The sequence below is a fragment of the Patagioenas fasciata genome, chromosome 1 (assembly GCF_037038585.1).
Source record: "Patagioenas fasciata isolate bPatFas1 chromosome 1, bPatFas1.hap1, whole genome shotgun sequence".
In the NCBI taxonomy this organism is placed as follows: Eukaryota; Metazoa; Chordata; class Aves; order Columbiformes; family Columbidae; genus Patagioenas; species Patagioenas fasciata.
The window spans coordinates 138,693,771-138,715,067 of record NC_092520.1 but is presented as its reverse complement, the minus strand read 5'-3'; the positions used below and the strand labels follow the sequence as shown (position 1 = coordinate 138,715,067).

Here is a 21,297-nt window from a genome sequence, read left to right as displayed (position 1 = left end):
AGACACTTTAGAACTGACATTCAAGGACTTTTCAATCAGAAATCCAAATAGATTATTTTAATCCTGATATCTTCTCTCTCTGCTTTATGATGATCACAGATAAACATCTATTTTGTGTAAGAGAAAGCATCAAACTATACTTTCATGACATTTCATTTATAATTTCCCATTCCATTATCAATTAGCCCTTTAAATTACTGTAATGTGGATTAATTGAATGACGGGTCACCCAAATTATCAACTTACCTGCTCTTTCTCTCAGAGGAGATTCTACTTGATCAGCCCAACGTATCTGACCTGCACAAGCTACATGGATTTAACAGCATTCTCTGCTAATTCTCCCTAGTATCTGGCAATAGCTTCTGCTGACGGTGTGTTGTCTCACCTCCTCCACCTTAACTAACAGTACCCTGGGAAACTGTTAACAGCTCTCCTCAGTTTCTCCTTTTCCTTTCTTCTCCCTCAGCAGATTAAATAACTTTTATTCTCATTTTCCTAACCCAAAATGTCAGCCCACTATTACTCATCTCATCAACAGCAAGCGACACTTCTCTTTGAAGCCACCAATATATTTTGAGACACCTCTAAATGCAACAATCCTTTCCTCAGGACTTAGGTTTCATAGGTCTCTTTTTTCCTGCTCTTTGCAGCACCTTGCAGTTGACACCCTGTGTTGGGGATCTGGGGCTTTTGTCAATATATGGTGCCAAAGCCAAGTGCAGGACTCCAGCTGAGGCCATAGTTGAGCTTAAATATATCTCTTCAAGCATTACACTTACCTAAATAACCCAACAAAGCATTTGTTACAATCTAAATAGTCGGATATTGCCAATTCATATTTCTGCCCACATGGAGGACTCTATATTTACTTTTTACTGGATACCATTCTGTTTAGTTCAGAATGCATCTCAAATGCTTAATTATACCTTTGAATTCTAACCCTAATGTTTGCAATGCCACTTCATTTGGTATTGGCTGCACATCTGTAGTGGGAAGATACATGCTGTTCAGTGTGACTCATCTACTGCTGCACTTTCAAAAGCTGAGTTTGAAATCGGAGCTGTACATATGGCATTTAATTCACATGAATTACATTATTTGGGAATGTTTGATTCCACTGCAAAAGACTGAGCCACGTAAGTCTAGATTACTAGATCACTGAAAATCACAGAATCTTTTTGGTTGGAAAAGACCTTTAAGGTCACCGAGTCCAGCCAAACTGTGCAACTTCTCAAGAGAAAAATCATCTAAATGTCATCTGTAAAAGCAGAGGAAAATACAAAATAAATCAGCATTTTTAAAAAGTATTCCATATACTTTCTTACTTTGAAATAGATTATAATCCTGTCCATGCTGGAAATTACAGAAAGGGGATGAATAAGAGAGTAAAAGCCATTGATTTAAATGGGGTCAAACCACGGCTATAAGAGCATCAAACTGTCCTAATCATGGCACGGCTTTATTACAGCTCCACATATTTCTGTTCATCAGCTAATAAATCACAAAAGCCAATCAGAAATTCCGTTGGTTTGTTTTCTCCTGGTTTTGCCTTTGCTCTGGTGGTAACACTGGCAAGTCTTACCCATTACCACACTTTTGCTCCTTCCTTTTCTGTTCAAATGAGGACAAAAATAGGTGTTCCCTGCAAAGAGAAACTTCAGTTCTTCATAACTTTAAAGTTTTTAAAGGAATTTTGTATTAGAGGAGAGAAAAGATTGATTACCAGCAACTGAGGCTCCAAGCAACGTCCATATACAAAAGGGTTTCTTATAGTCTTGTCTCTAAAGAAGTGCTTCCCAAAACTTTTACCCCTTGTTGTTGGCATAGATGTTCACAGATTCTTCCAGAAGAACATAAAAGGACAGTCTTGCAATGTGAATGTTAACAATGATTCTTATCACTTTTGGGTACTTCTCAATGAAATAATCTATGATATATTTAGACACCAAGAATGAAAGAAGAACCTCTATGACAAATATGTAAAGCAATTTAATCACCAGATTTTAAAAGGAAAGATTCTGTCATCACCTGACTCCTAAATAAAGAACAAGATGAGCAAGAGGGGTTTTCCTTCAATAACTTATTTTAGGGGTCTTTTTTTCTTTCATTTTCTGATCTTTTGCAATTACCAATAGGAATTTAATATATAGTTTTTACATGGGGACATAATCAAGAGGAATTCTCATGTACCATTTTCATAAGTGTCAGCAACAGGCTTAATATTATACATTTGTTTAATCAAAGATGAAGGAAGCTTTTATCAAATTAAATAATTGCCCCAGTTCCATCTTTTTATTCTTAACAGCTTAAGTCAATTGGATTCAAAGATGTTTCCAGGACTGAATCCAGGGAAGATTATTAGCTGGCTCTAAGATGCAGGGAGAAGTGGAAAGCAAATTTAATCCCACTCAAATTTCATGGGAACCTAATAAACAACAGCGATATTTAACTGACATTTCAAAGCTTAGAGGCAGAATCATTGCATTTGTTAGCCTTTGGTCTCATTCCTTCATCTTGCTTTAGTGCAGGAAACTGGATGCAGCAGAAACTTGTCAAATATCACAGAGATCAAAAAAGTGAATTAATTTACTGAAAAAAAAAAAATTCACATTCAGTGATGCAAGTTCATATCTAGCTGCAAAGTGTAATGGCTGATCCTAAATCTAGTTATCCAAGTTTCAGTCAATTTCCATTGGTAATGTTATATGACTATTGAGACACTCCACTGTAAAGACATAAATAAAAGTATTCACAGTTCAAAGAATTAAGAGTGATACTATCTCAACTAAACCTTCACTTATTTCTGTATTCAAAGCAGCAAGGCATACTCTAGTAGAAAGGCTGTAGTACCAGAAATACATATCACCTATACCCTTACCCTGTCTCTGACAGCACACCTATTTCACAGAAATTTTTGTAATGAATCTAATTAACAGTAAATACACACAGGACTGACCCAGTCCCCATCCAAGTGGATTTACATGATGAAGGGAGAGGATATCAAGATGATCAGAGGGCTGGAACTCTCCTACGAGAACAGGCTGAGAGAGCTGGGGTTGTTCAGCCTGGAGAAGAGAAGGCTCTGGGGAGAACTTATCACGGCCCTTCAGTACTTAAATGGGGCCTGTAAGAAAGATGGAGACAGACTTTTTAGTAGGGCCTGTTGGGATAGAACAAGCAGTAATGGATTTAAACTAAGAGAGGGGAGATTCAGACTAGATATGGGGAAGAAGTTTTTTACAATGAGGGTGGTGAAACACTGGCACAGGTTGCCCAGAGATGTGGTAGATGCCCCATCCCTGGAGACATTCCAGGCCAGGCTGGATGGGGCCCTGAGCAACCTGATCTAGTTGAAGATGTCCCTGCTCATTGCAGAGGGGTTGGACTAGATGACTTTTGAAGGTCCCTTCCAATGCAGGCTATTCTATGATTCTGTGATATCAAACGAGGGCAGCACAGCTCTGCCCCAGCAGACATCTCCACAGCCTCTATGTGCACAAAGCTCCCACTCTCAGGGATCTGCATGGTGCCAAAGCAACAGCAGAGAAAAGATGGAGGTGGAGAAGGGCACCTTTGCTCTTCCCTTCAGTAGAAGGGCCCTCCTCTCCTGCTACATCAGCAACATCAGTCCATGCCCTGTCCCTTGCCAGGGACTGATGTGCTCTCTGGCATGGAGGGCTCAAGTAACAGAAGTGTCTAAGTTCTCCTTTCAGAGGTGAGAAAGAGGCAGGAAGGGGCTTCTCCAGGGAAAGGAGCAGATCTAACTACTCATCATAGAGTGTGGGTTGTGAGGGCACTGACCTCAAGTCCCCTTCACGATCTGCTCCTCAAGCTGAGAGCAGCAGCAGCAACCCCCAGAGCAGCTGCATGGCTGCCTGGCTCTTCTCCAAGTGCATCACGTCTTCCTTCCAGCATCATCAGTGCTGAGAAAATACAGAAGGGGAAGAGCTTCACACAATTCATCCGATTACCAGATTACATCTCCAAGGGAAGGTGTCTATTACATATCTCGGGGGCTTCTGTCAGTTACACCAATGTTGAGTTATGGCAAAGAAAGAATGCTACTGTAGTTATCATGCTATCTTCCAATGACATTATTTCTCCACAGGTCAGAAACACTCAAACAGCTCACGGCTAAAATACCAATAATCAGTAGACTTGAAACATACTGAATGCTGGGAAACCATCTATTTGGACTAGTATATCCACATTAATGGCGATACATGTGTGCACAGGTCAGACAGAGTAAGCAGACGTGGTGACTAGAAAGGAAGATTGTTGCAAACAGCATTTATTTGCAGGTTCAATTAAAAATTTAGACAAAATGTGAGAGTGTTATTATAATGCAAGAGTTGTTGAAGATGGTAAGAAATAGCTAGAATTTGCTTCTCTTAAACAGCCCAGAGCCAATGACATCAGAAACACCTAGTATCCACATCCCAAACAGTAACTCTGCATTTCTTAGTCAAAAATCTTATGTCATTGGTCAAAAAATTGTCACTACCTGTTTAAGCATTTTTATGTTCACATGCAATACACTAACTAGTCCCTCCCCACAGCTATAGATCAGTGTTCAGAATACAGAAAGAATCACTGTAAATGATATAACCTTGTTTATTTTTCCCAGAGTCTAAGAATGGCTGTAAGCACATCACGGCTCTCACTGCCGCACTGCCTCTTTCCTAGCAGGAACCTATAGCAGCTACTCATGGAAAGAAAATAAAAACCAGGACAAATGTAGAATAATCTTCTGCCTACAAAGTGGCATCCTACAGATAAAGCCAAGCTGACTAGGCTGGTAGAAGAATGAACTGGAAACATCAAAAATACCAGCCTTTTTGGAGCCCCTCAAAAGTACTGAGGAGTAGAGGGTAGAGAGGTCGCAGTGACACCAGAAGTAGCTTTATGCAATATTTTGACAGAGAAGTGAGATTTGAATACATAGTGGAAAAAGGAGTTCTACACAGGCTCGAAGGACTGTGAGTTCCAATATTAATTGAAGGAAGATGCTTGTGAAATATTTTAGACAAAAAAAGAAACTGGGGCAGTCATCATGCGGCCTCTTAGTCAGACGGGGAAATTTCTGTCATAATACATCTATTGTCAATATTCCTGTATTATATGAAGCAAAGTTAGGTTAGTATATTCCTCATCATTTTTTAAACCCAAATAAGAACTGAGCACAATATTTTACTGTACTACAGTACACAATATCTACTGTACTACCTTCACAGTCACATTTCTTGCTGAAAACAGAGTAGGAACTTGATCTCTAAGCTTTGCAAAAGGCAATGTTTGGAAGGAATCTCTGAAGTCAATGTACTCCCAGATTAAAATCTTGACTCTCCCATCCTAAGCCTGAAAGTCTAGGGGGAAATGGTGGTAGCTCAGATATCACTCTGATTAATTACTGCCAACAATTTAGTTTTGTAAAGGCAAGAATTCTGGTTTTAGAACAACAGAGAAAATTGCCTCTACATCCCTGGTATGTAAACTTTGCCCTATCCAACATGCCTCATCATAAATTATCTGGTAAGGATAAATCTTTTAGAAGCCATGAATGATGTGGCAGGACCAATTCACTAAATCTGCCATAAGACACTTGAGAGATAATTGAGATGTCAAGCCTCATCAATATCAACCTACTTAAAGTAAGGACAAGAGGAGAGGGGAAGAATGATAATGAATAATACCATTATGTGAAGCTAGTTAACTTAGAGCTTGGAAACAGATACATATCAGTCACCAATCTGAACATCCTTGAATTTCATGAAAGTCTGGACTTCTAAGCAGTTCTAATTCCTTAAAAAGCTTCTGTTCATAGAAGTAGATTATTTGTTGCCAGAGTAGCAGTCTTTTTTTTCTGTTTTAACTTCCAAGATTTAACCTTCTTTTTCTAACTCTAACTTAACACACAGGAGGTAAAATAATGAGTTTGGACAGCATACAAGAAACATCAGTAAAATGTTATTTAAAAAAAAAAATCTCTTCCACACCAGGCAGAGGAAGGAAAGTGTCAGATCCCTCAAGAGCTCCAAGCCTCAGAGGAGGTTTCTGCCAATTTTCAGTGCTATGAATGTGCCTTTCTCAGTTACCAGTTGTATATCTCCTCCTAATCAATACAGATGCCTATATGTCCCACATTACTTTCTCATCAAAGGTCTTGCACTACAGTTATCATCCACTCACTTTGAAAACTGACACTGAACACAATCCTGTTTCCTGTTCCCCCTGTATTTCTTCCTCCCTCTTTTCCCATTTCCCTCCCCCTCTCACAAGGTAGCCTCTCACTCTCTCCATCTGCTTCTTCAACCATCTGCTCATTCCTTCCCTTCCTTCTTGCTGGATAACTCCACAGTCTCTCTAGTGTAGCTCCATAGTCTCCCTGTAGCATCACTAAAACTCTTTCTCTTCTGTTCAAAATCACTAAATACAGCGAGCTTTCCACTCTAGATCTTGATGGAGGAGGGAGTGCAAAATAAATATCTATGAGTTTAATAATCTCTCTTGACAACTGCCTTGACAACTGTAAAATCCTTTGTAAGCTTCATGTTTCACACTGCTCCTATTCTTTTGTCTAAAATGCCATGGCTAAACTGATCTTCTGTCCTTGATTGGATGTTCTAGCCATTTCACCTCACTTCTTAAATCAATCTCATTAGCCATCTACATCCCACAGGATTTTCAGATTCCCCATCTTCAGGTCCACCACCCTAAGCAGCTCCTTCTTCTCGCCTGGCATCTGGTGCCATGCTCTGCCAATTCTGCTTGGTTTGCTTTGATCTCATCCAACAAGCACTTCTGTGCCTTCTGCTACTCAGACTCTCTCTGCCTGGAATCAGCTCTTGAAGCCAATTGCTATCCCATTTCCCTCTTGCTCGCCCTCTCTTCTACTCTGTCAAAGTCTGTCGTCTTTTCCACATACAAAACCAGAGAACCCTTCAATTCCTGATAGAGAGGAAAAATGTTGAATTTGAATACCATCAAACATGCATTTACAAGTCTGTGCCTTTCTTCTTTCTAAAACTCCTGGCTTTCGATGGTTCATTTTATTTCCATGCTTTGCTTCCTTTCACAATCCTTCACCTCCTAGTACCTGCATTATACATTTCTTTATGCCTAATTGTTTCCTGTTTATCCCCTTTGTTTATGCCTTTTCTCTGTGTTTTTCAGTGAGTATGGCAGGTTACTACCAGCTCTTGTTCTGCCTGAGAACAGCCTACCTCATTCCAGGTGCTAAACAACACAGCAATTACAATTCAGGAACACAAAATCTGAGATGACGCTGACCTTTATTTTTTCACTCCCTCTTCTCCTCTCTCATCAGCTACTAACATGTGGAAAATTTCAACCAATCCTAATAACAAAAATTTGTCGCAGTTTCCTAAGAAAGCAAGGCTTGTATGATCACAACCTGCCAATCAGTTCCATCCTAACCACTTTTGTACCCGTAAGTCAACATTAAATAATACAAAGATAATAAGGACCCAGAGGTTGTCAGTGATGAAGCAAAGAGAAACCCAAATTAGCATCTTCTTTAACTGTGGGATGCAGGAGCCATCTGGCCTGACCAGCAGAGTAGTCTGGGCCACCCATCAGTATGTGCCTGGCTGGGGAGCAGCCAAAGCACCTCTGGCACGTGCCCAGCACATTGTAAAGGGAGGAAGCTGGAAGCACTGAGGAAAGTACAGCAGAACAAATAACTCTGTAAAACCAACCTCCCTTAGCTTCCCTGCTTACAGTGAAAAGATCAGGGGTTTAGTCTTGGATTATTTCACCCAACATCAAAGCATTGCTTATTTCATCTCTTCCAGATGCTTTTCCAGGATGAGAATACCATTAAGAAGATAACTCTGATGCACTAATATCTATAACACAGATGAAGCGTTTTTCTTTTTGTTTCCACTGACCAGAGAAGGAACAATATGGTCACTACCTTTTCTGAATTATACTGGGATTTGCAGTCACCAGCTGGGTTTTCAATCCAACGTCCTTGCTGTATTCACTGGATAAAGGTGGAAGGTTGCACCTGTGCAGAGAAAGACAGTCAAGATTTTAAATGACATTCAGGATTGACAGGCTTCAACCTCAGTTCTTTTTAATCTGAAAGTTTGGAGGTGTTTTTTTCTTTAGAAAAAAAAACCACACACACAACCTCAAACCAAAACAAACAAAAAACCTGTCAGAAAATGTAAAAGTACTGCATAAATACTAGACCAAGCTACAAATGTCTCTTACTGTACCACACCTATAAGCACAATAGAATGTTTTTGTACCAGACTGTGGGGAAATGTAGACACAGAACCTTTTGCAGAGATGATCTTATGTAACCTCTAAGCAAAAGCAAAGACACAGACTTGGCATTTCTGACAGACTGAAAGGCTGTGGAAGAGGCCGTTATTACCTATAGCAAAGACTTTTTTTTCAAACCCTTTTAAAGTTCTGTTTTCACTCTGTTCTGTCTTGTTTACCAGTATCAGGCCCCAAACTGTTACCACTCTGTGTTATTAAAAACATTACATGTCTTGCAAACAACAGGAATTTTTAATATTACACTGTGGGCTGTCTTCAGTGTACAGAATTTACCAAGAAAACACAAAGAAAAATTTTAAGTGGCTATTTAAATATGTGCATCTCAGTTCTGCTCACAGTCTTGTTTTCATGGGCAAGGTGATAACATAATAAAGACAAAGCAACTGTGCAAATTTATTCTGGAAAGCAGAGAGCCAAGACTACAGAAAACAAAAGTAGAGAGAGAGTTCAAGACAATGAACAGTCCTAAACGCTTCATAGTGAAGACCTAGGAGAAGAGGGAAAGTGCAGCAGATAAAGACGAAAATACATTCTAATAGTATCCATGTCCATGCACTGCTCCACGAATTACAGTCAGGAGAACTCTACTCAATAGGTAGAAACTACATCAAAAACTAGCGTCTAAACATTTTTCATTTCAAATTTGTCCAACTTTTAAAATCAAAGATAGGAACAATATTTTTAATGCTTAAAAGGTAAAAATGAAACCAGGATTTTCAGAGACAAGCAGAACTTCAATTTTTTTTTTCAGAAAAAGACTTGCAGTTTTTTATGTTGTTGGGGTTTTGTTGAGGTTTTTTTTCCGAAAGAAAAAGTTTTGGGCTTCACCATAACCAAATTTGCCCTCCAGTTTTTAAGTTCAACCATCAAATCAAGACATCCCCATTTGCACATGCTGCTTTCATTGTTTTTTCTGCAGTACACTGGAAAAGTGCAGCACAGAGACAGAGCACAGGAGGTGAGGGGCATGCTCAGGTACCAGCTTCTGCCTTTTTCTGCTCCCACCAAGAACATGTTCTGAGCAAACACTGACCCTAAAGAAGGGGTTCAAGCAGCCTCTGGTTGCTTTAAACTGCAGACAACCACCCCGATGGAGGAGGAGGCCCCAGCACTGGAAGACTGGCAGGCGGCTGTGCAGAGAGGAGTTGTTTTGTGTTCATGACTTCTTCCCGTACCAGGGAGACGTGGGTTCCTGTGCTGTAGATCTTCTGCCTGAGAAGATCTATGTCATTTTTCTCACCATCTTCTGCATTAAACTCTATGTAGCACTCCACTTCTTCTGTGTGTGTCCTCCTGGCAGCTGGAGTCAGTCATGAAACTCTGGAGTCCAACAACGAGTTGCTTCTCCGATCCGGGCGAGTGCCAAGAGGATGGGACCAGACTCTTTTCAGTCATGCCCAGGGATAGGATGAGGCACAGTGGGCACAGACTGAAACACAGGAGGTTCCATCTGAATATGAGGAGAAAATTCTTTACTCTGAGGGTGTCACAGCACAGGAACAGGCTGCCCAGAGTGGAGTCTCCTTCTCTGGAGACATTCCAAACCCACAGAGACGCATCCCTGTGAGATCTGCTCTGGGTGAACCTGCTTTAGCAGATGATTTCCAGAGGTCCCTTCTAACCCCAAACATTCTGTGATTCTTTGATTCTAGTGAGAGCTGGGAGCTGGGGAAGTGAGCTACAGTTCAGATTTTATGGCAATTTCCACGGGCTGCAGCAGAAACTGTTGGGCTGTTGCACATCACCATACACTTCCACTGAGATGGGAAAAAAGACTCTTGTCACAAGGAAAGTTCTTGTTTCCACAGCAGTTGCTGCCTCCATTAGCATTTTCACTGACCTCTGCAGTGTTTGGAGAAGGGATCCAATCACTTGGAACAGCAGAGTGTAGCAAACAAGGCTGCACAAACTCCCGGCTGCACCTTGATGTGTTATGGTTTTGTGCAACTTTGGTGCTCAGAGAGGGCTCTAGTGTGCACACCTTATACTGTCTGCAATTTTTGTTAATGCAAAACATCCCATATTCCCTAAGGAAAAGACACGGTAGTGCTACATCTGCATGTATTTGCACAGGAATATCAGTTGTCAAAGCCATATTCTTAAATTTGCATCATCAGGAAATGCCAAGGAGAAAGACAACGAAGTCCTACTTATATGGAATGCTGAATGATGAATTCAACCATGTTTACTAAGAAAAATAAACTTTCGAGGAATGTTTTCTCCTTTTCATGACTACATTTGTTAAGATGTGCACAATGTATTGAGATCTCAGTTAGGAAACAGCTTCTAGTTTGGTCTACTACAATTTAAGAGAAGCTAGACAACTTAAAAAGGAAGCCAGAAAAGAGAAATTAAAAGAAGAGGTATCACAAAATGCGATCATTGAAAAGAAAAAAAAAAAGGATAGGGAAAATTAATACAAATTAATCAGATTAATATTATTTGGAGATGTTATAGAAACCCTCTCAGTAGCAGTTTTCAATGGCAAGTCAAACAAATACTTGTGAACCAACATACATAGGTGATTTGTGTCAGAGCCAAAAGATGGTATTAATGACCTCTGGTAGATTACAGTTTAATGATCTGTGATTTGAATGAACACAAAGTAATAAGGCAAGCTTTTAAGAAGCCTTTTTTGGTCTGAGTTTATTTAAAAGCTCTATGAAGGATCAATATCTCTCCCTAGTTTTTATCATCTTAACATCTCAAAAATGACATTTCTTTCACAAGCCATTCCCAGATGCATTATTTAAACACACATAATTCCTGTAATCAGTAAGCCTCATTCCCAGTTTGTTCTGTATGAAATATCAAGAAATGGCATAAGTATCCAGAGGAAACTCAGTAAGAAATCAGTTGGTTGACAGAAACTTATTGGCCCTTCATATTATTTTCTTGAACAGGTCAGCAGAGTTTTGAGTGTTGCGCAGGTGAGGAACACATTAAGAAACAAAAGAGTCATCCTAAGAAAGGTCCTTTTAATTATCTTACTCTTGGTCCTGGTACTGAGGAGTAAGTAAGTGAAAGTGCAGGGAAGAAGGAAGTACCAGGACAGCATTTTAGGGCCACATTTCTGACATGAGCTTAACTGAAAGAGTGGACCATATTGGTCTTCTATATAAAAGACCAATATGACTTAGACCCAGCCCTTAGGTGGTAAAAAAAAAAATCATCAACTGACACAGCAGTCTGTGTGTACCTTTTTCACATCTGAGACATTCCAACTCAATAGGTAGAAACAACTGCAAGGATAAAATGAGAGTGATCCTTCAACTCTCACTGGGTAGAAATGGCTCTTCTGGGTTTGGGCCAGACAAAAGTCCATGTCCAACAGGTGCAGAGAATCCAGGAAACTTGGCTGATGCATGTGCATTTGGTAAATGCTATGTGACTATCTAGCTGTTTTAGAATGTCACATAAGCACATATACTAAACAGTAGGGACTACTGTGAATTTAGTATGTAATTGCAAACATATCGTTTTATTCCTTTGTGGCACCTTGGCCAACGTCAAGACAATAACTGCACAAGGCAGCTGAAAGCCATATTTCTCTGGACTCATCTTCAAAGCCCGAAGTGCCACCATATTTAACCTCCCCAACTCCACTGGGGCTGTTATGGCTAGATAGCATGGCACAGCTTGGCTTCCCCTAACCAGGACAGCAACTAATCAACTTGAAATAGTGACAAGTTGCTTCTAGTTTAGGAATAAATTCACCAGGAAACAGCTCAGAGAATTCCCCACAACCCCTGCTATTTTACAGGGAAAAACCCTCTTTCTGGTAGACATACAAACCACAGCAAAGCCATGGAAAGTGTTTGGGGGACAGGGAGAATTGTGAGATGTAGAAATATTTCTTCAAAATCTAATGCCAAGAAAATGTGTCTCTTCTGTTAAAACACAGACAAAAGCATTGCTTAGGGTTTAGTACCCAACACTTCTCTCTTCAAATAAGTGTTAGCAGGAAGGAAGAGGGCAGATAATTTTTTTTTTTTTATTTAGAAATAAGGATTACATACTTGAAAACCAGCCAGGTATCAGGAGAAGAGCCCATTATGACCACACTACCTAAACATGCAGACCATATACCATGCACCTTTTTCATTGCAGATGCAGTGTGCTGTGCCTTTTGGGCTGAAAATGCTGCTCTTTTTATGTTGTTACAACTGTGTTTGTAGAAGATGCTTAGCAACGAGATGAGTTTAAACTCCTTAATTAACCTTAGTGATTACAATATATCAAAGATGGCTGCGGTCATATGACAGAGCTTATGGAAATACACTTAAGTGAAATCAAAAACCATGTGAATGGAAGAAAAGAACATGGGCAAAACGTGGCATGACATATCACACTGTGGAAATACTTTAAAGATATACACAAATTTCTTTTTAAAAAATGAAACATGCTATGCAAGTCATCATTGTGCTCTTTCTCTCTCAGCTCTCAGATTACAGAAGTCAGATTTAGAAAAGATCAACTATATCCTATCTTCTCTCTGCTATAGAAATATTTTCTCCCAGTGGTATATTAGCTTCTATCCCAAAAGAACTGAAACATTTTCCATAAATATGGTTGCACATCACTAATACAATACAGCCTGCAGGCAGCTACTGGGATTTTTGCAGGATTTTCCCTGTCACTTATTTCCAATTCAAAATAAGTTCTGTACAGATAATGGTTGCTTTACTGTCCCTGGAGAGAAAAGGATTTTTCTGATCAAGCTACAACTGCTGGTTTAAAGAAAAAACAAAAAAAAAACCTATTGTTTTTATAACTGATTGGTCCTAAAGCATTTCAATTTCCCATTGCATCTAGATAATAATACCGTGGTATATACCCTGCAGTTTCCTAGATTTGGTCTGTGGAACACCTAAGGAGTTTTGCAGTAATGGCAATCAGCACACTGCCTCTTCTCCCCCTGTGCCTTACATCTTCTCTTCTGTGAATGCTCTAAGTATATGTTTCCTTTTGTCTTCAGTTTGATGTATTTCTTTACTTTAACATTGAAGGCATTTTTGGTCTTTGAGAAATTACAGTAATACTGTTTGATTTGCAGTAAATTTGTAAGGCTTTATAATAAGCCATCAGGATCTAGTAAGGACACTTGCTAAGGTGGGTTTTCATTATGCATCCGTCTCAAAAAAAAAAACCCAAACTTCATTTCTCATCTCTTCGGGAGCATTCCTCCAGTTTCTCCCCCACAATGTTTTTCTTGTTCATGTTTAACAGGGAGGAACTAATTTCTGTCTTTCTTCCTTAAAGAATGCAGACCTAGAAAGTGCCAAATTCAATCACGAAAGCAGTAACTGGTTCAACATCCTTTCTGACAGGTTCTGATAACTTCAGGAAGGCTGCAGCAAAAGGAAATGTCAGGAATACCAAAAAACCTGCATCAAGGAAAGAGGTTTAGTGTTTCCTCAGACAGTCAGCCAGAAATCAATCTTGAGGAAAGAAAAAAACAGAAACATTTTAGCTTGTTCCAACTTACACTTCTTAAGCCTTGCCCCATAAATCAGTACCTACTCATCTTGAGTTGAATGGGTTGCATATGATGGCATTTGGAGTTTCAGAGGACAGTGCACAGTGCAGGATGAGACCCTGCCTAAAATTGTGTAATTAAAGAGAAAAGCAGCTCTCCGAGACCCTGCACAATCTGTCACGACCTTAACCCATGCATCTACAGATTGCCGCCGCACTATGCACATATTTACAGAAGCCACTCAAAAGTATCTTTTTTGCCTCTCCTCACACTTTTACTCAGATCACTTGTGTAAAGCATCCTGCAAAGAGGTGGGAGGAAACAAGGCAAATTATAAGTGATTAATCACAACTGAATAGCTTTGAAAAGTCCAAGACTTAGTAGGGGGAAGGGGAGACAATGTCTCATTGAGGTTTCTGTCTTACCGCATGACAAAATCTGCTTGATCTATTTGTTTGCCGCAGCCGCTTTTTTTCAGGATCCCACCATTTCCCACCACGGAGCATTTCTTCAGTGGCAGCTGGAAGGGAGTAGCCTAGCAACACAAAACAAGGATCGGTTTTACAGAGGAGAACACATGCATCTTTGTAGCAGCCGCTGCTGGAAAACCCGAGGAGCTGGCAGGACTCAAAGTGACGAAAGAAAAGGGAGAATTAGGAGCTAGGGGGGAAAAAAAAAAAAAAGTAGAGAAATTAGCTGGTAAGTAGACATAGGACAATTTTTATCCTTACTCCCCACACCAGGACACAACAAATGTGATACAGAAGATAATATCTCTGCAAAACCAAAACTGCCGAAAGTCCTGATGCATTTACTGACCAAGCCAGACAGGTCAGAATGAGCCTTCCATGCAAGTTGAAGGGACACAGTGGAAATAAGACAACCAGGGAAAAAATAAATTAAAAAAAAAAAAAATCCATGAAAGTGACCTTCCCAAACTGATATACAAAAGGTAGCTCTGAGGAAGAGAGGAAAGAAGGAATAGGGAATAAGGTGATGACAGCAAGGCATTGGGAATCAGGAGTCACCTTGGCTCCCTCCATAGTTGTGTCACTGGGATGAGTCACTCCAAAGCCTTAGGCAAAGGTATTTAGAGCTTGACAGCGGCTCCTTAAACACTCAGCTGCCCAGACACAGCATAAATTAAAATTAGAAAGGGATCATTTTAACGAAGGACCTCTTGTAGCTGCTTTGCAATCCATTAAAGTGAAAGGTCAAATTGTTGTGCTATCCTATGCATCAAACACAGTAATAAATGAGATATGTGTAGTCTTCTTCATTCCAGAGGATCTCAGAACTATGGGTGAGACATCTTCCTGCCAGCCCCAAGTCATTCACCTCTAGTGAGGTTGGAACAGTCATTTAAACAGCACACAGTGTATCAGTGCAGCCTAACATATATATTTTTTTAAAAAGGTGTTGAAAAGACCTGTGAATTTAAAGCAGTGTGATTTAGTCACAGAATGGAATTTGTCTACAATACAAAAGTTAATATTCTCCACATAGAAAAAATTGTGCAGGGATTTTTTTATTTATCAAACCTGTCAAAACCTGACTTTTCAGTTGAGACACAAGTTACTGCACAGGCCTCGGAGAATGCAGATGCCATGATGACAGGATGTCGCAGTACAAAACAACTCTCCTCTCTGGGAGGACGAGGTAGAATGGCAGAAGCACTTGTCCTCACTTAGTGTACTGAGCAACATCTAACATTGCGTCATGTATTCACCAGCCATTGCAACACTATATGTGGTCCAGAAAACAGACCCAGCGTTACAGCACAAAGTTTGAATTTGTTAGGAGCTACTTCTACTGTCATTCCTTCCTTAGATTTATTTGCTTTATCTTCTTTTCTCAGCAAACTAGATTGCATTCAGCTAGTATAAAGCCACAAACTGCTTTCTAATGAAAAACACGAAAGCATTCTGCTTATCCTAGTTCTGGATTAAGATATACTAAAGCAGAAAAATAAATTTTAGTTTCCTGAGGCCTCGCCACAATTAGGAACCCAGTGACAGCACAACAGGACAATACTAAGTATGCAGCTGCATTCTTGTTCTGCATCTGCCTTCTCAAGAACATTTTCTAATTTACACAGTTATTGAACTAGGAGCGTATCTTGATATTCAAAGCACATCTTATCTCTGAGGTGACACTGACCAAATGAGAGCTCCCATAATCAGCAAAGGCAGGGGGTAGGGAGGATGGGAATCAGAGGAAATGTACAAGTGATTTGTTTTATAAATAACAGTACCTTTTTTATTGATAATATATCCAAGTTCCTTCTAAGACAGCTAGTTATAAAAAGACAAGGCTGTGACAAATCACAGACAAAGGCAGAAGCCATTAAGTCTTGCTTTTAAGAGCTGTGGACAATCTGTCACATAAATTCTGTGGCTTTAGTACATGTCAAGTGGCTTTAGACCCCCCCAAATAAACATTTAGGAGCTACTAAATGCTTAAAAAATCCATGAGTTCCAAACAGCCTTTGCTGTTGCTTGAGTGAGATGACTTGCTGTCCTTCAAGGGAGGCTTATATCCTGTTATGCTCAAAGATGATAAAATTAGTTGTCATTTGCATACATACTTTTGTTTCCAAAAGCTTTGAAACTCTTGTCCTTCAGAGAGTCCAAGAAATAAAAGAACAAGATCAGGGCTGCCAGGATGATTTGAGAAAGCCAAAGGAAAGTAAAAGGGGCAGATAAAGTGACCATAGTGGTTGTCCCTCTGCCTAACCTGTGAAGAAATCCACTTGCTCTGTGGACATAGGAGGAAAACCAGACTGAACACAGATCTCTCTGAAAGGCCACCATGCCCACAAGAGCTCACAGAAGCATTTGCCTCCCCCAGCGAAGTAATGAAAATTCAGGATGTGGCACAGACATCAGACAGGGCCTACACAGCACTGTTTAGCTTAAAACGGTCAATGGATGCATTTTCCAGGGAACCATATGTAAAAGCTTCCCACAAATGTTGTGCAAAAGACCTAGTTCCAGTATCATAACAGGGTGGAGAGGCGGTTGTGAAGGACTAAGGATTAAGTGTCCCTGCTGCTTGGTGGGATTTCAGCTGCTTTGAGCTTCATGAAGAGCAATTGCTTAGGATGACCTGGGAGAAACCTGCATTTGTTATCTTGCATGTGACTTTTCTTCAAACATTTAAATCAAGAATCAGTATTATTGCTGAAACTTCAGGGGCATTTCAGGAACTCTGCTCTGAGCCTCTTTGTCCAAACAAACTGCCTGGTCATACACAAATCATACAAGTCTATAAGCCAACTGTTGCCCATAAGCAACTATGAAAAATAGGGCTCCTTTTTATGCCTACAAAAGGCATTTCTCTCTTCCCTCTTTCAAAGGAACAGGCTCCTGGGCTTTGAAATTGTTAGGAAATCACCATCCTGAAATATATATATAGATATATATATACACCGAGCCCACTGTAGAATGTTAATGCGATGGCACACTTTCCTCCTCTCCACAGCCAAAAGATGCTGATGGGACAGGTAGCACAGAGAAAGGCACTTAGAGGCTCTTAAAGCTGAAATGCTGTGGACTTCATTCTGTGACCTTCCATAAGCATTCTGCTCAATCTTTCCTTTGGGCTGCCCGAAATATGAGGTGCAGACAGGCTAAGCAAAATTGCAATATAATTAACCAAAAGGAAGCTCCAGCCCTAATAGTAGAATTAGTCAGTTCATTACTATCTTTCCACACCACTACTAGGCTTTCAAGATGTTTCTCTGTATCCTCTTACCGCTTTTGCTGCTGGTTTTTCAGGGTATGCACTGTGAATTTAATGCTGAATTTAATATTTAATTATCAAAACCTGGAGTTATTTTTTCCTTTAAGGGTTTAAAAAAAATAATCAAATATGGACTCCAGTAATGATTTGTTTCCTCATAAAAGTGATCTTATGCTATCTTCTTGGTGCGGGTGATCTGCCTTCAAATTTTTTAACATTATGTTGGGGTTGAAGAGTTAGTAAAATGCTACAACTTTCCGCAGAATTGAACATGTTTTATTTCTTTGTAAAATAGACTTGGGCATTACGTGTAATTACAGTAAGAGATAATTTTCAATCAAGAATGTTACATTTTCAAGGTGATTTGCTTCTAGGTTTCTATTACCAGCAAAATATGTTTCATCGGACTTAGAAAAATCTTCTCATGCTTTCCTTCTTTACCTCCCACAGTGAAACTTTTTGCTAGGCAAATTGTCGGTTCGTAGTTAGCAGTATATAAGTTCTCACATTGTGGCAACCCAGCTGTCATTTATGCTAAATGCTCACAAAAGGATCAGTTGTTTTTCTCCTTACAATTCAAAGTTGGCCTTACAAATGCTACCTTTGGACTGTAAAGTTGTAACAAAAGCATTTCGATTAATATTAGCTTCCTGAAACTGTTATTTTCATTGTCAACACATTTGTTATTTTCTTCATTCATAAAATTTTAATGAGCAGTCAGAGTCTTGTGGGTGGACTAGAAAAAACAGCGCAACATCGGTTCATCTAGTGTAATACAGAAAATGTAAAAATAAATGACCAACTCATCCCCATTTTTAAGCAGTCACTACCACAGAATCTGCAAATATTGTTAACTAAAAACACCTTGCATATTGGAAATAAACATGATGAAATCCCTTTAAATGTTTAAAATAATTTTAGAAAATATTCTTAAGGTGGGTTTTAAAAGGCATCTCCAAACAAAGCCAGTGATGGAAAGGCCGCATTGTCTCATTTTCCCTGGTTTCAAACAATGAAACTCCATTGATAATCAATGAAGATGTTCTAGTTCATATTCATGTAAATGCAAGAAGAACCTGCACACCCCCCACGTGTTTCTCCCCGCTCCCCACCGTGAATTCAATGACAAATAAGCACACAAAGCAAGAGATTAAAGACTCCCAATTGAATATGGGACTAATTTAACTAAGCATCTACCCAGCAATTCACTGATCAGTTCCATCATTCATCTAAGTAAAAATAAATCATTGTCATCAGTTAAAAGAACATTACACAGTACTAACAAAATATAATTTATTTTAAATAATGCTACTCCCATTCACTTTGATTTCATTGTTAGGTTGTTAATGCATTAATTTTTGCCCACTCCCTGCCAAAGATTTAATCAGCAACCAAGTCCTTACTGGAAAAACAGGAAAAATGACAGTATTCAGCTTCTGATTTAATGCTGAAGATGTCAAAAACATTGAAAACACTGAGAACATAAATCAGAATTTTTTTTTTAAGTAAGCCTTATTGAATTTGCAAGAGATGCTGTGATTTTACCGTCCGTTTTGAGAAGGCACCATCCTGATGAGAAGAGCATTGTTATACTGATATTCCTAAGGAGCCAGCAAAACGCTGAGAGTTAATGAGAAGCCAAATTGAATTCTTAATAAAACATTTGCTTGCACCTTTGCATAAGGAAGCAGCTGACACTTTAAAGGGTAAGTCTCCATGTGTCAGCCACAGGTAATGTGGCATTGGTTTTTACACTGTCAGACACGGTGGGGTGGCAAAATCTCCTTCTTCTTTGTTTACAAATCATCTTCGGTCTGATGGGCCTTTTGTTCCTCCTGCAGAGCTGTCAAGACATGACAGCTTGAGGCAACCAGCTCCAAAGAAACATCAATGTCAGGCGCTGGGTATTCTCCATAGGGGAATGTGGAAGGTGGCAATGGTTCCCTGCATTTCCTAAAAGAGAGAGGACTTTTCAGTCCACCTCCCACACTATGTCATTGTAGGGAGACAGATGATGTTCCTCTCTTCATCCTTTAGAAATACTTGTTGTTATCTTGGGAAAATAAGTGTTTTCACAAAAAAATGCTTAGGGTTAGGGCTCAGCGTTTCTTTTAGCGAAAACTGAAAATTCTGAAAAATAAGATAGACTTTTTTCAGGAAGATTTCCTTTAAAATTGGCTGCACTGTTATCTAAAAGGTCTTGCATGTAGTAATTCATAACTTCAGACACTTTATATCATACACCTATTTTCAGTCTAGTCTCTCTTTTTGTAGTTATTGATTGAAATAATGACACAAAGTTTGAAATGCATGTAAAATCTTAACAGTACTTTAGAACTCATTTTTGTATAAAGAAACAGAAAAAAAACATGGGTTAGAATGAGTGTCTGTGTATGAATGCTGGAAAGAGAGAAAATCTTTACCATATTATAAAACTTGAGCAAATGTTGCGGGCTGCAAGATACATGCATTATAACATATTAGGAAACCACTTTACTAGCAGATTTATTGAATGCCATATAATTCCTATATTTTTTGTGTTCACACAAAGCTGTATTAGAAAAGCACATTAGTGAAACTGTTGACGACTGTATTTCACATGTGCAAATTCTGTCAGAATCACAATGTATAGCCCACTGAGACTTGCTTGTGTTAGCTCATACACTCATACAAAATTCTCCATATTCCACTAACTAGTGAAATGTCAAGCAAGATGCAAGCCAAAACTTTGCCTCTGTAGTAATGCCGTTACAAAGCAGAGGGATAGGTGTGAACACACTTAGAGTCATTTTGTGGAACAGATCAGAATGAAGCCCCTGCCAGACTGATCCCAGGTCTGTAACACACTGCCCTGTCTGTGCACGATAATTACAAGCATCAACAAATAAGCTGGGCATGGTTTTTCAAATTCTGGACGTGGATACTACCAAACCCCAATATTTTATTACAAAGCAATTATTACAGGGAGAAACTGTGACAGTGACTGACTATGAAATCCCTCTAAGAGTTAAGAAAGCAACCTTAAAATCATCCTCCAACTACATTCTTTAGTTTTTTGGTTTTTTTTTAATAGTTTCCCTGCTCCACAGAGGCACTGCCAACTAACAAATTTTGAAACATGAAGCTGGTTGCTCATACAAAAGAGAAGTGGCCCAGGTGGGGCAAGCTCCTCTATGGTATGATGTAAGCCTGTCTCACTGATGACAGCAGTAGCTTTATAAAGGATTTAAGTGGAATTAAACATTCAAGCTCATGTAAATTTTGTGCTCTTCACAAATACATACTCCAGCTGGTATTGTTTTTCATGAGATTAACATCTCATGAAATAATTATACGGAGACACAGGACTGCAAAAGACCACTTAGGAGACTGAATGCATTGCTCTGTGTCTGTAGGAAACCGTCTTATGTCCAAAAAGATACCTGAGATATTAACTGCAGAGCAACCACACACAAAAGAGAGAATGTTTTGTAACATACCTGCATATTCACATAAAACACAGAGTACCAGTAACTAGCTGGCAGTCACTTTTAGTTGAAGCTGTACTTTAAGTAGGAACTTCAAAACAGTGTGTTCTCTAATTGATTTCCACCCAGTATGAAGTCACTACAAGTGAGTACTTGCTGTGAATTAAAAGAACATTTCAAATTGCTGCTGTGGCATTTAATTCAATGCAACCAATCTTCATACAGCCAGGATAGCACAGTGTGGTGATTATGGAATAATTAAAAAAAAAAAAAAATACACATTTGGAGAGTGTG

General features: G+C 39.3%; 1 protein-coding gene across 1 annotated transcript in view; it reads right to left on the bottom strand.

The window, feature by feature from the left end:
* The window catches only part of ST8SIA1 (ST8 alpha-N-acetyl-neuraminide alpha-2,8-sialyltransferase 1), a 139,374-nt gene that overhangs the window by 52,220 nt on the left and 65,857 nt on the right, over positions 1-21,297 (bottom strand). Inside the window, exons 3-4 of the mRNA XM_065847412.2 lie at positions 14,218-14,327; positions 7,937-8,029 (exon numbers count right to left, since the gene is read on the bottom strand). Of these exons, the coding sequence (XP_065703484.1) occupies positions 7,937-8,029; positions 14,218-14,327 (203 nt within the window). The remainder of the gene's footprint in view (positions 1-7,936; positions 8,030-14,217; positions 14,328-21,297) is intronic.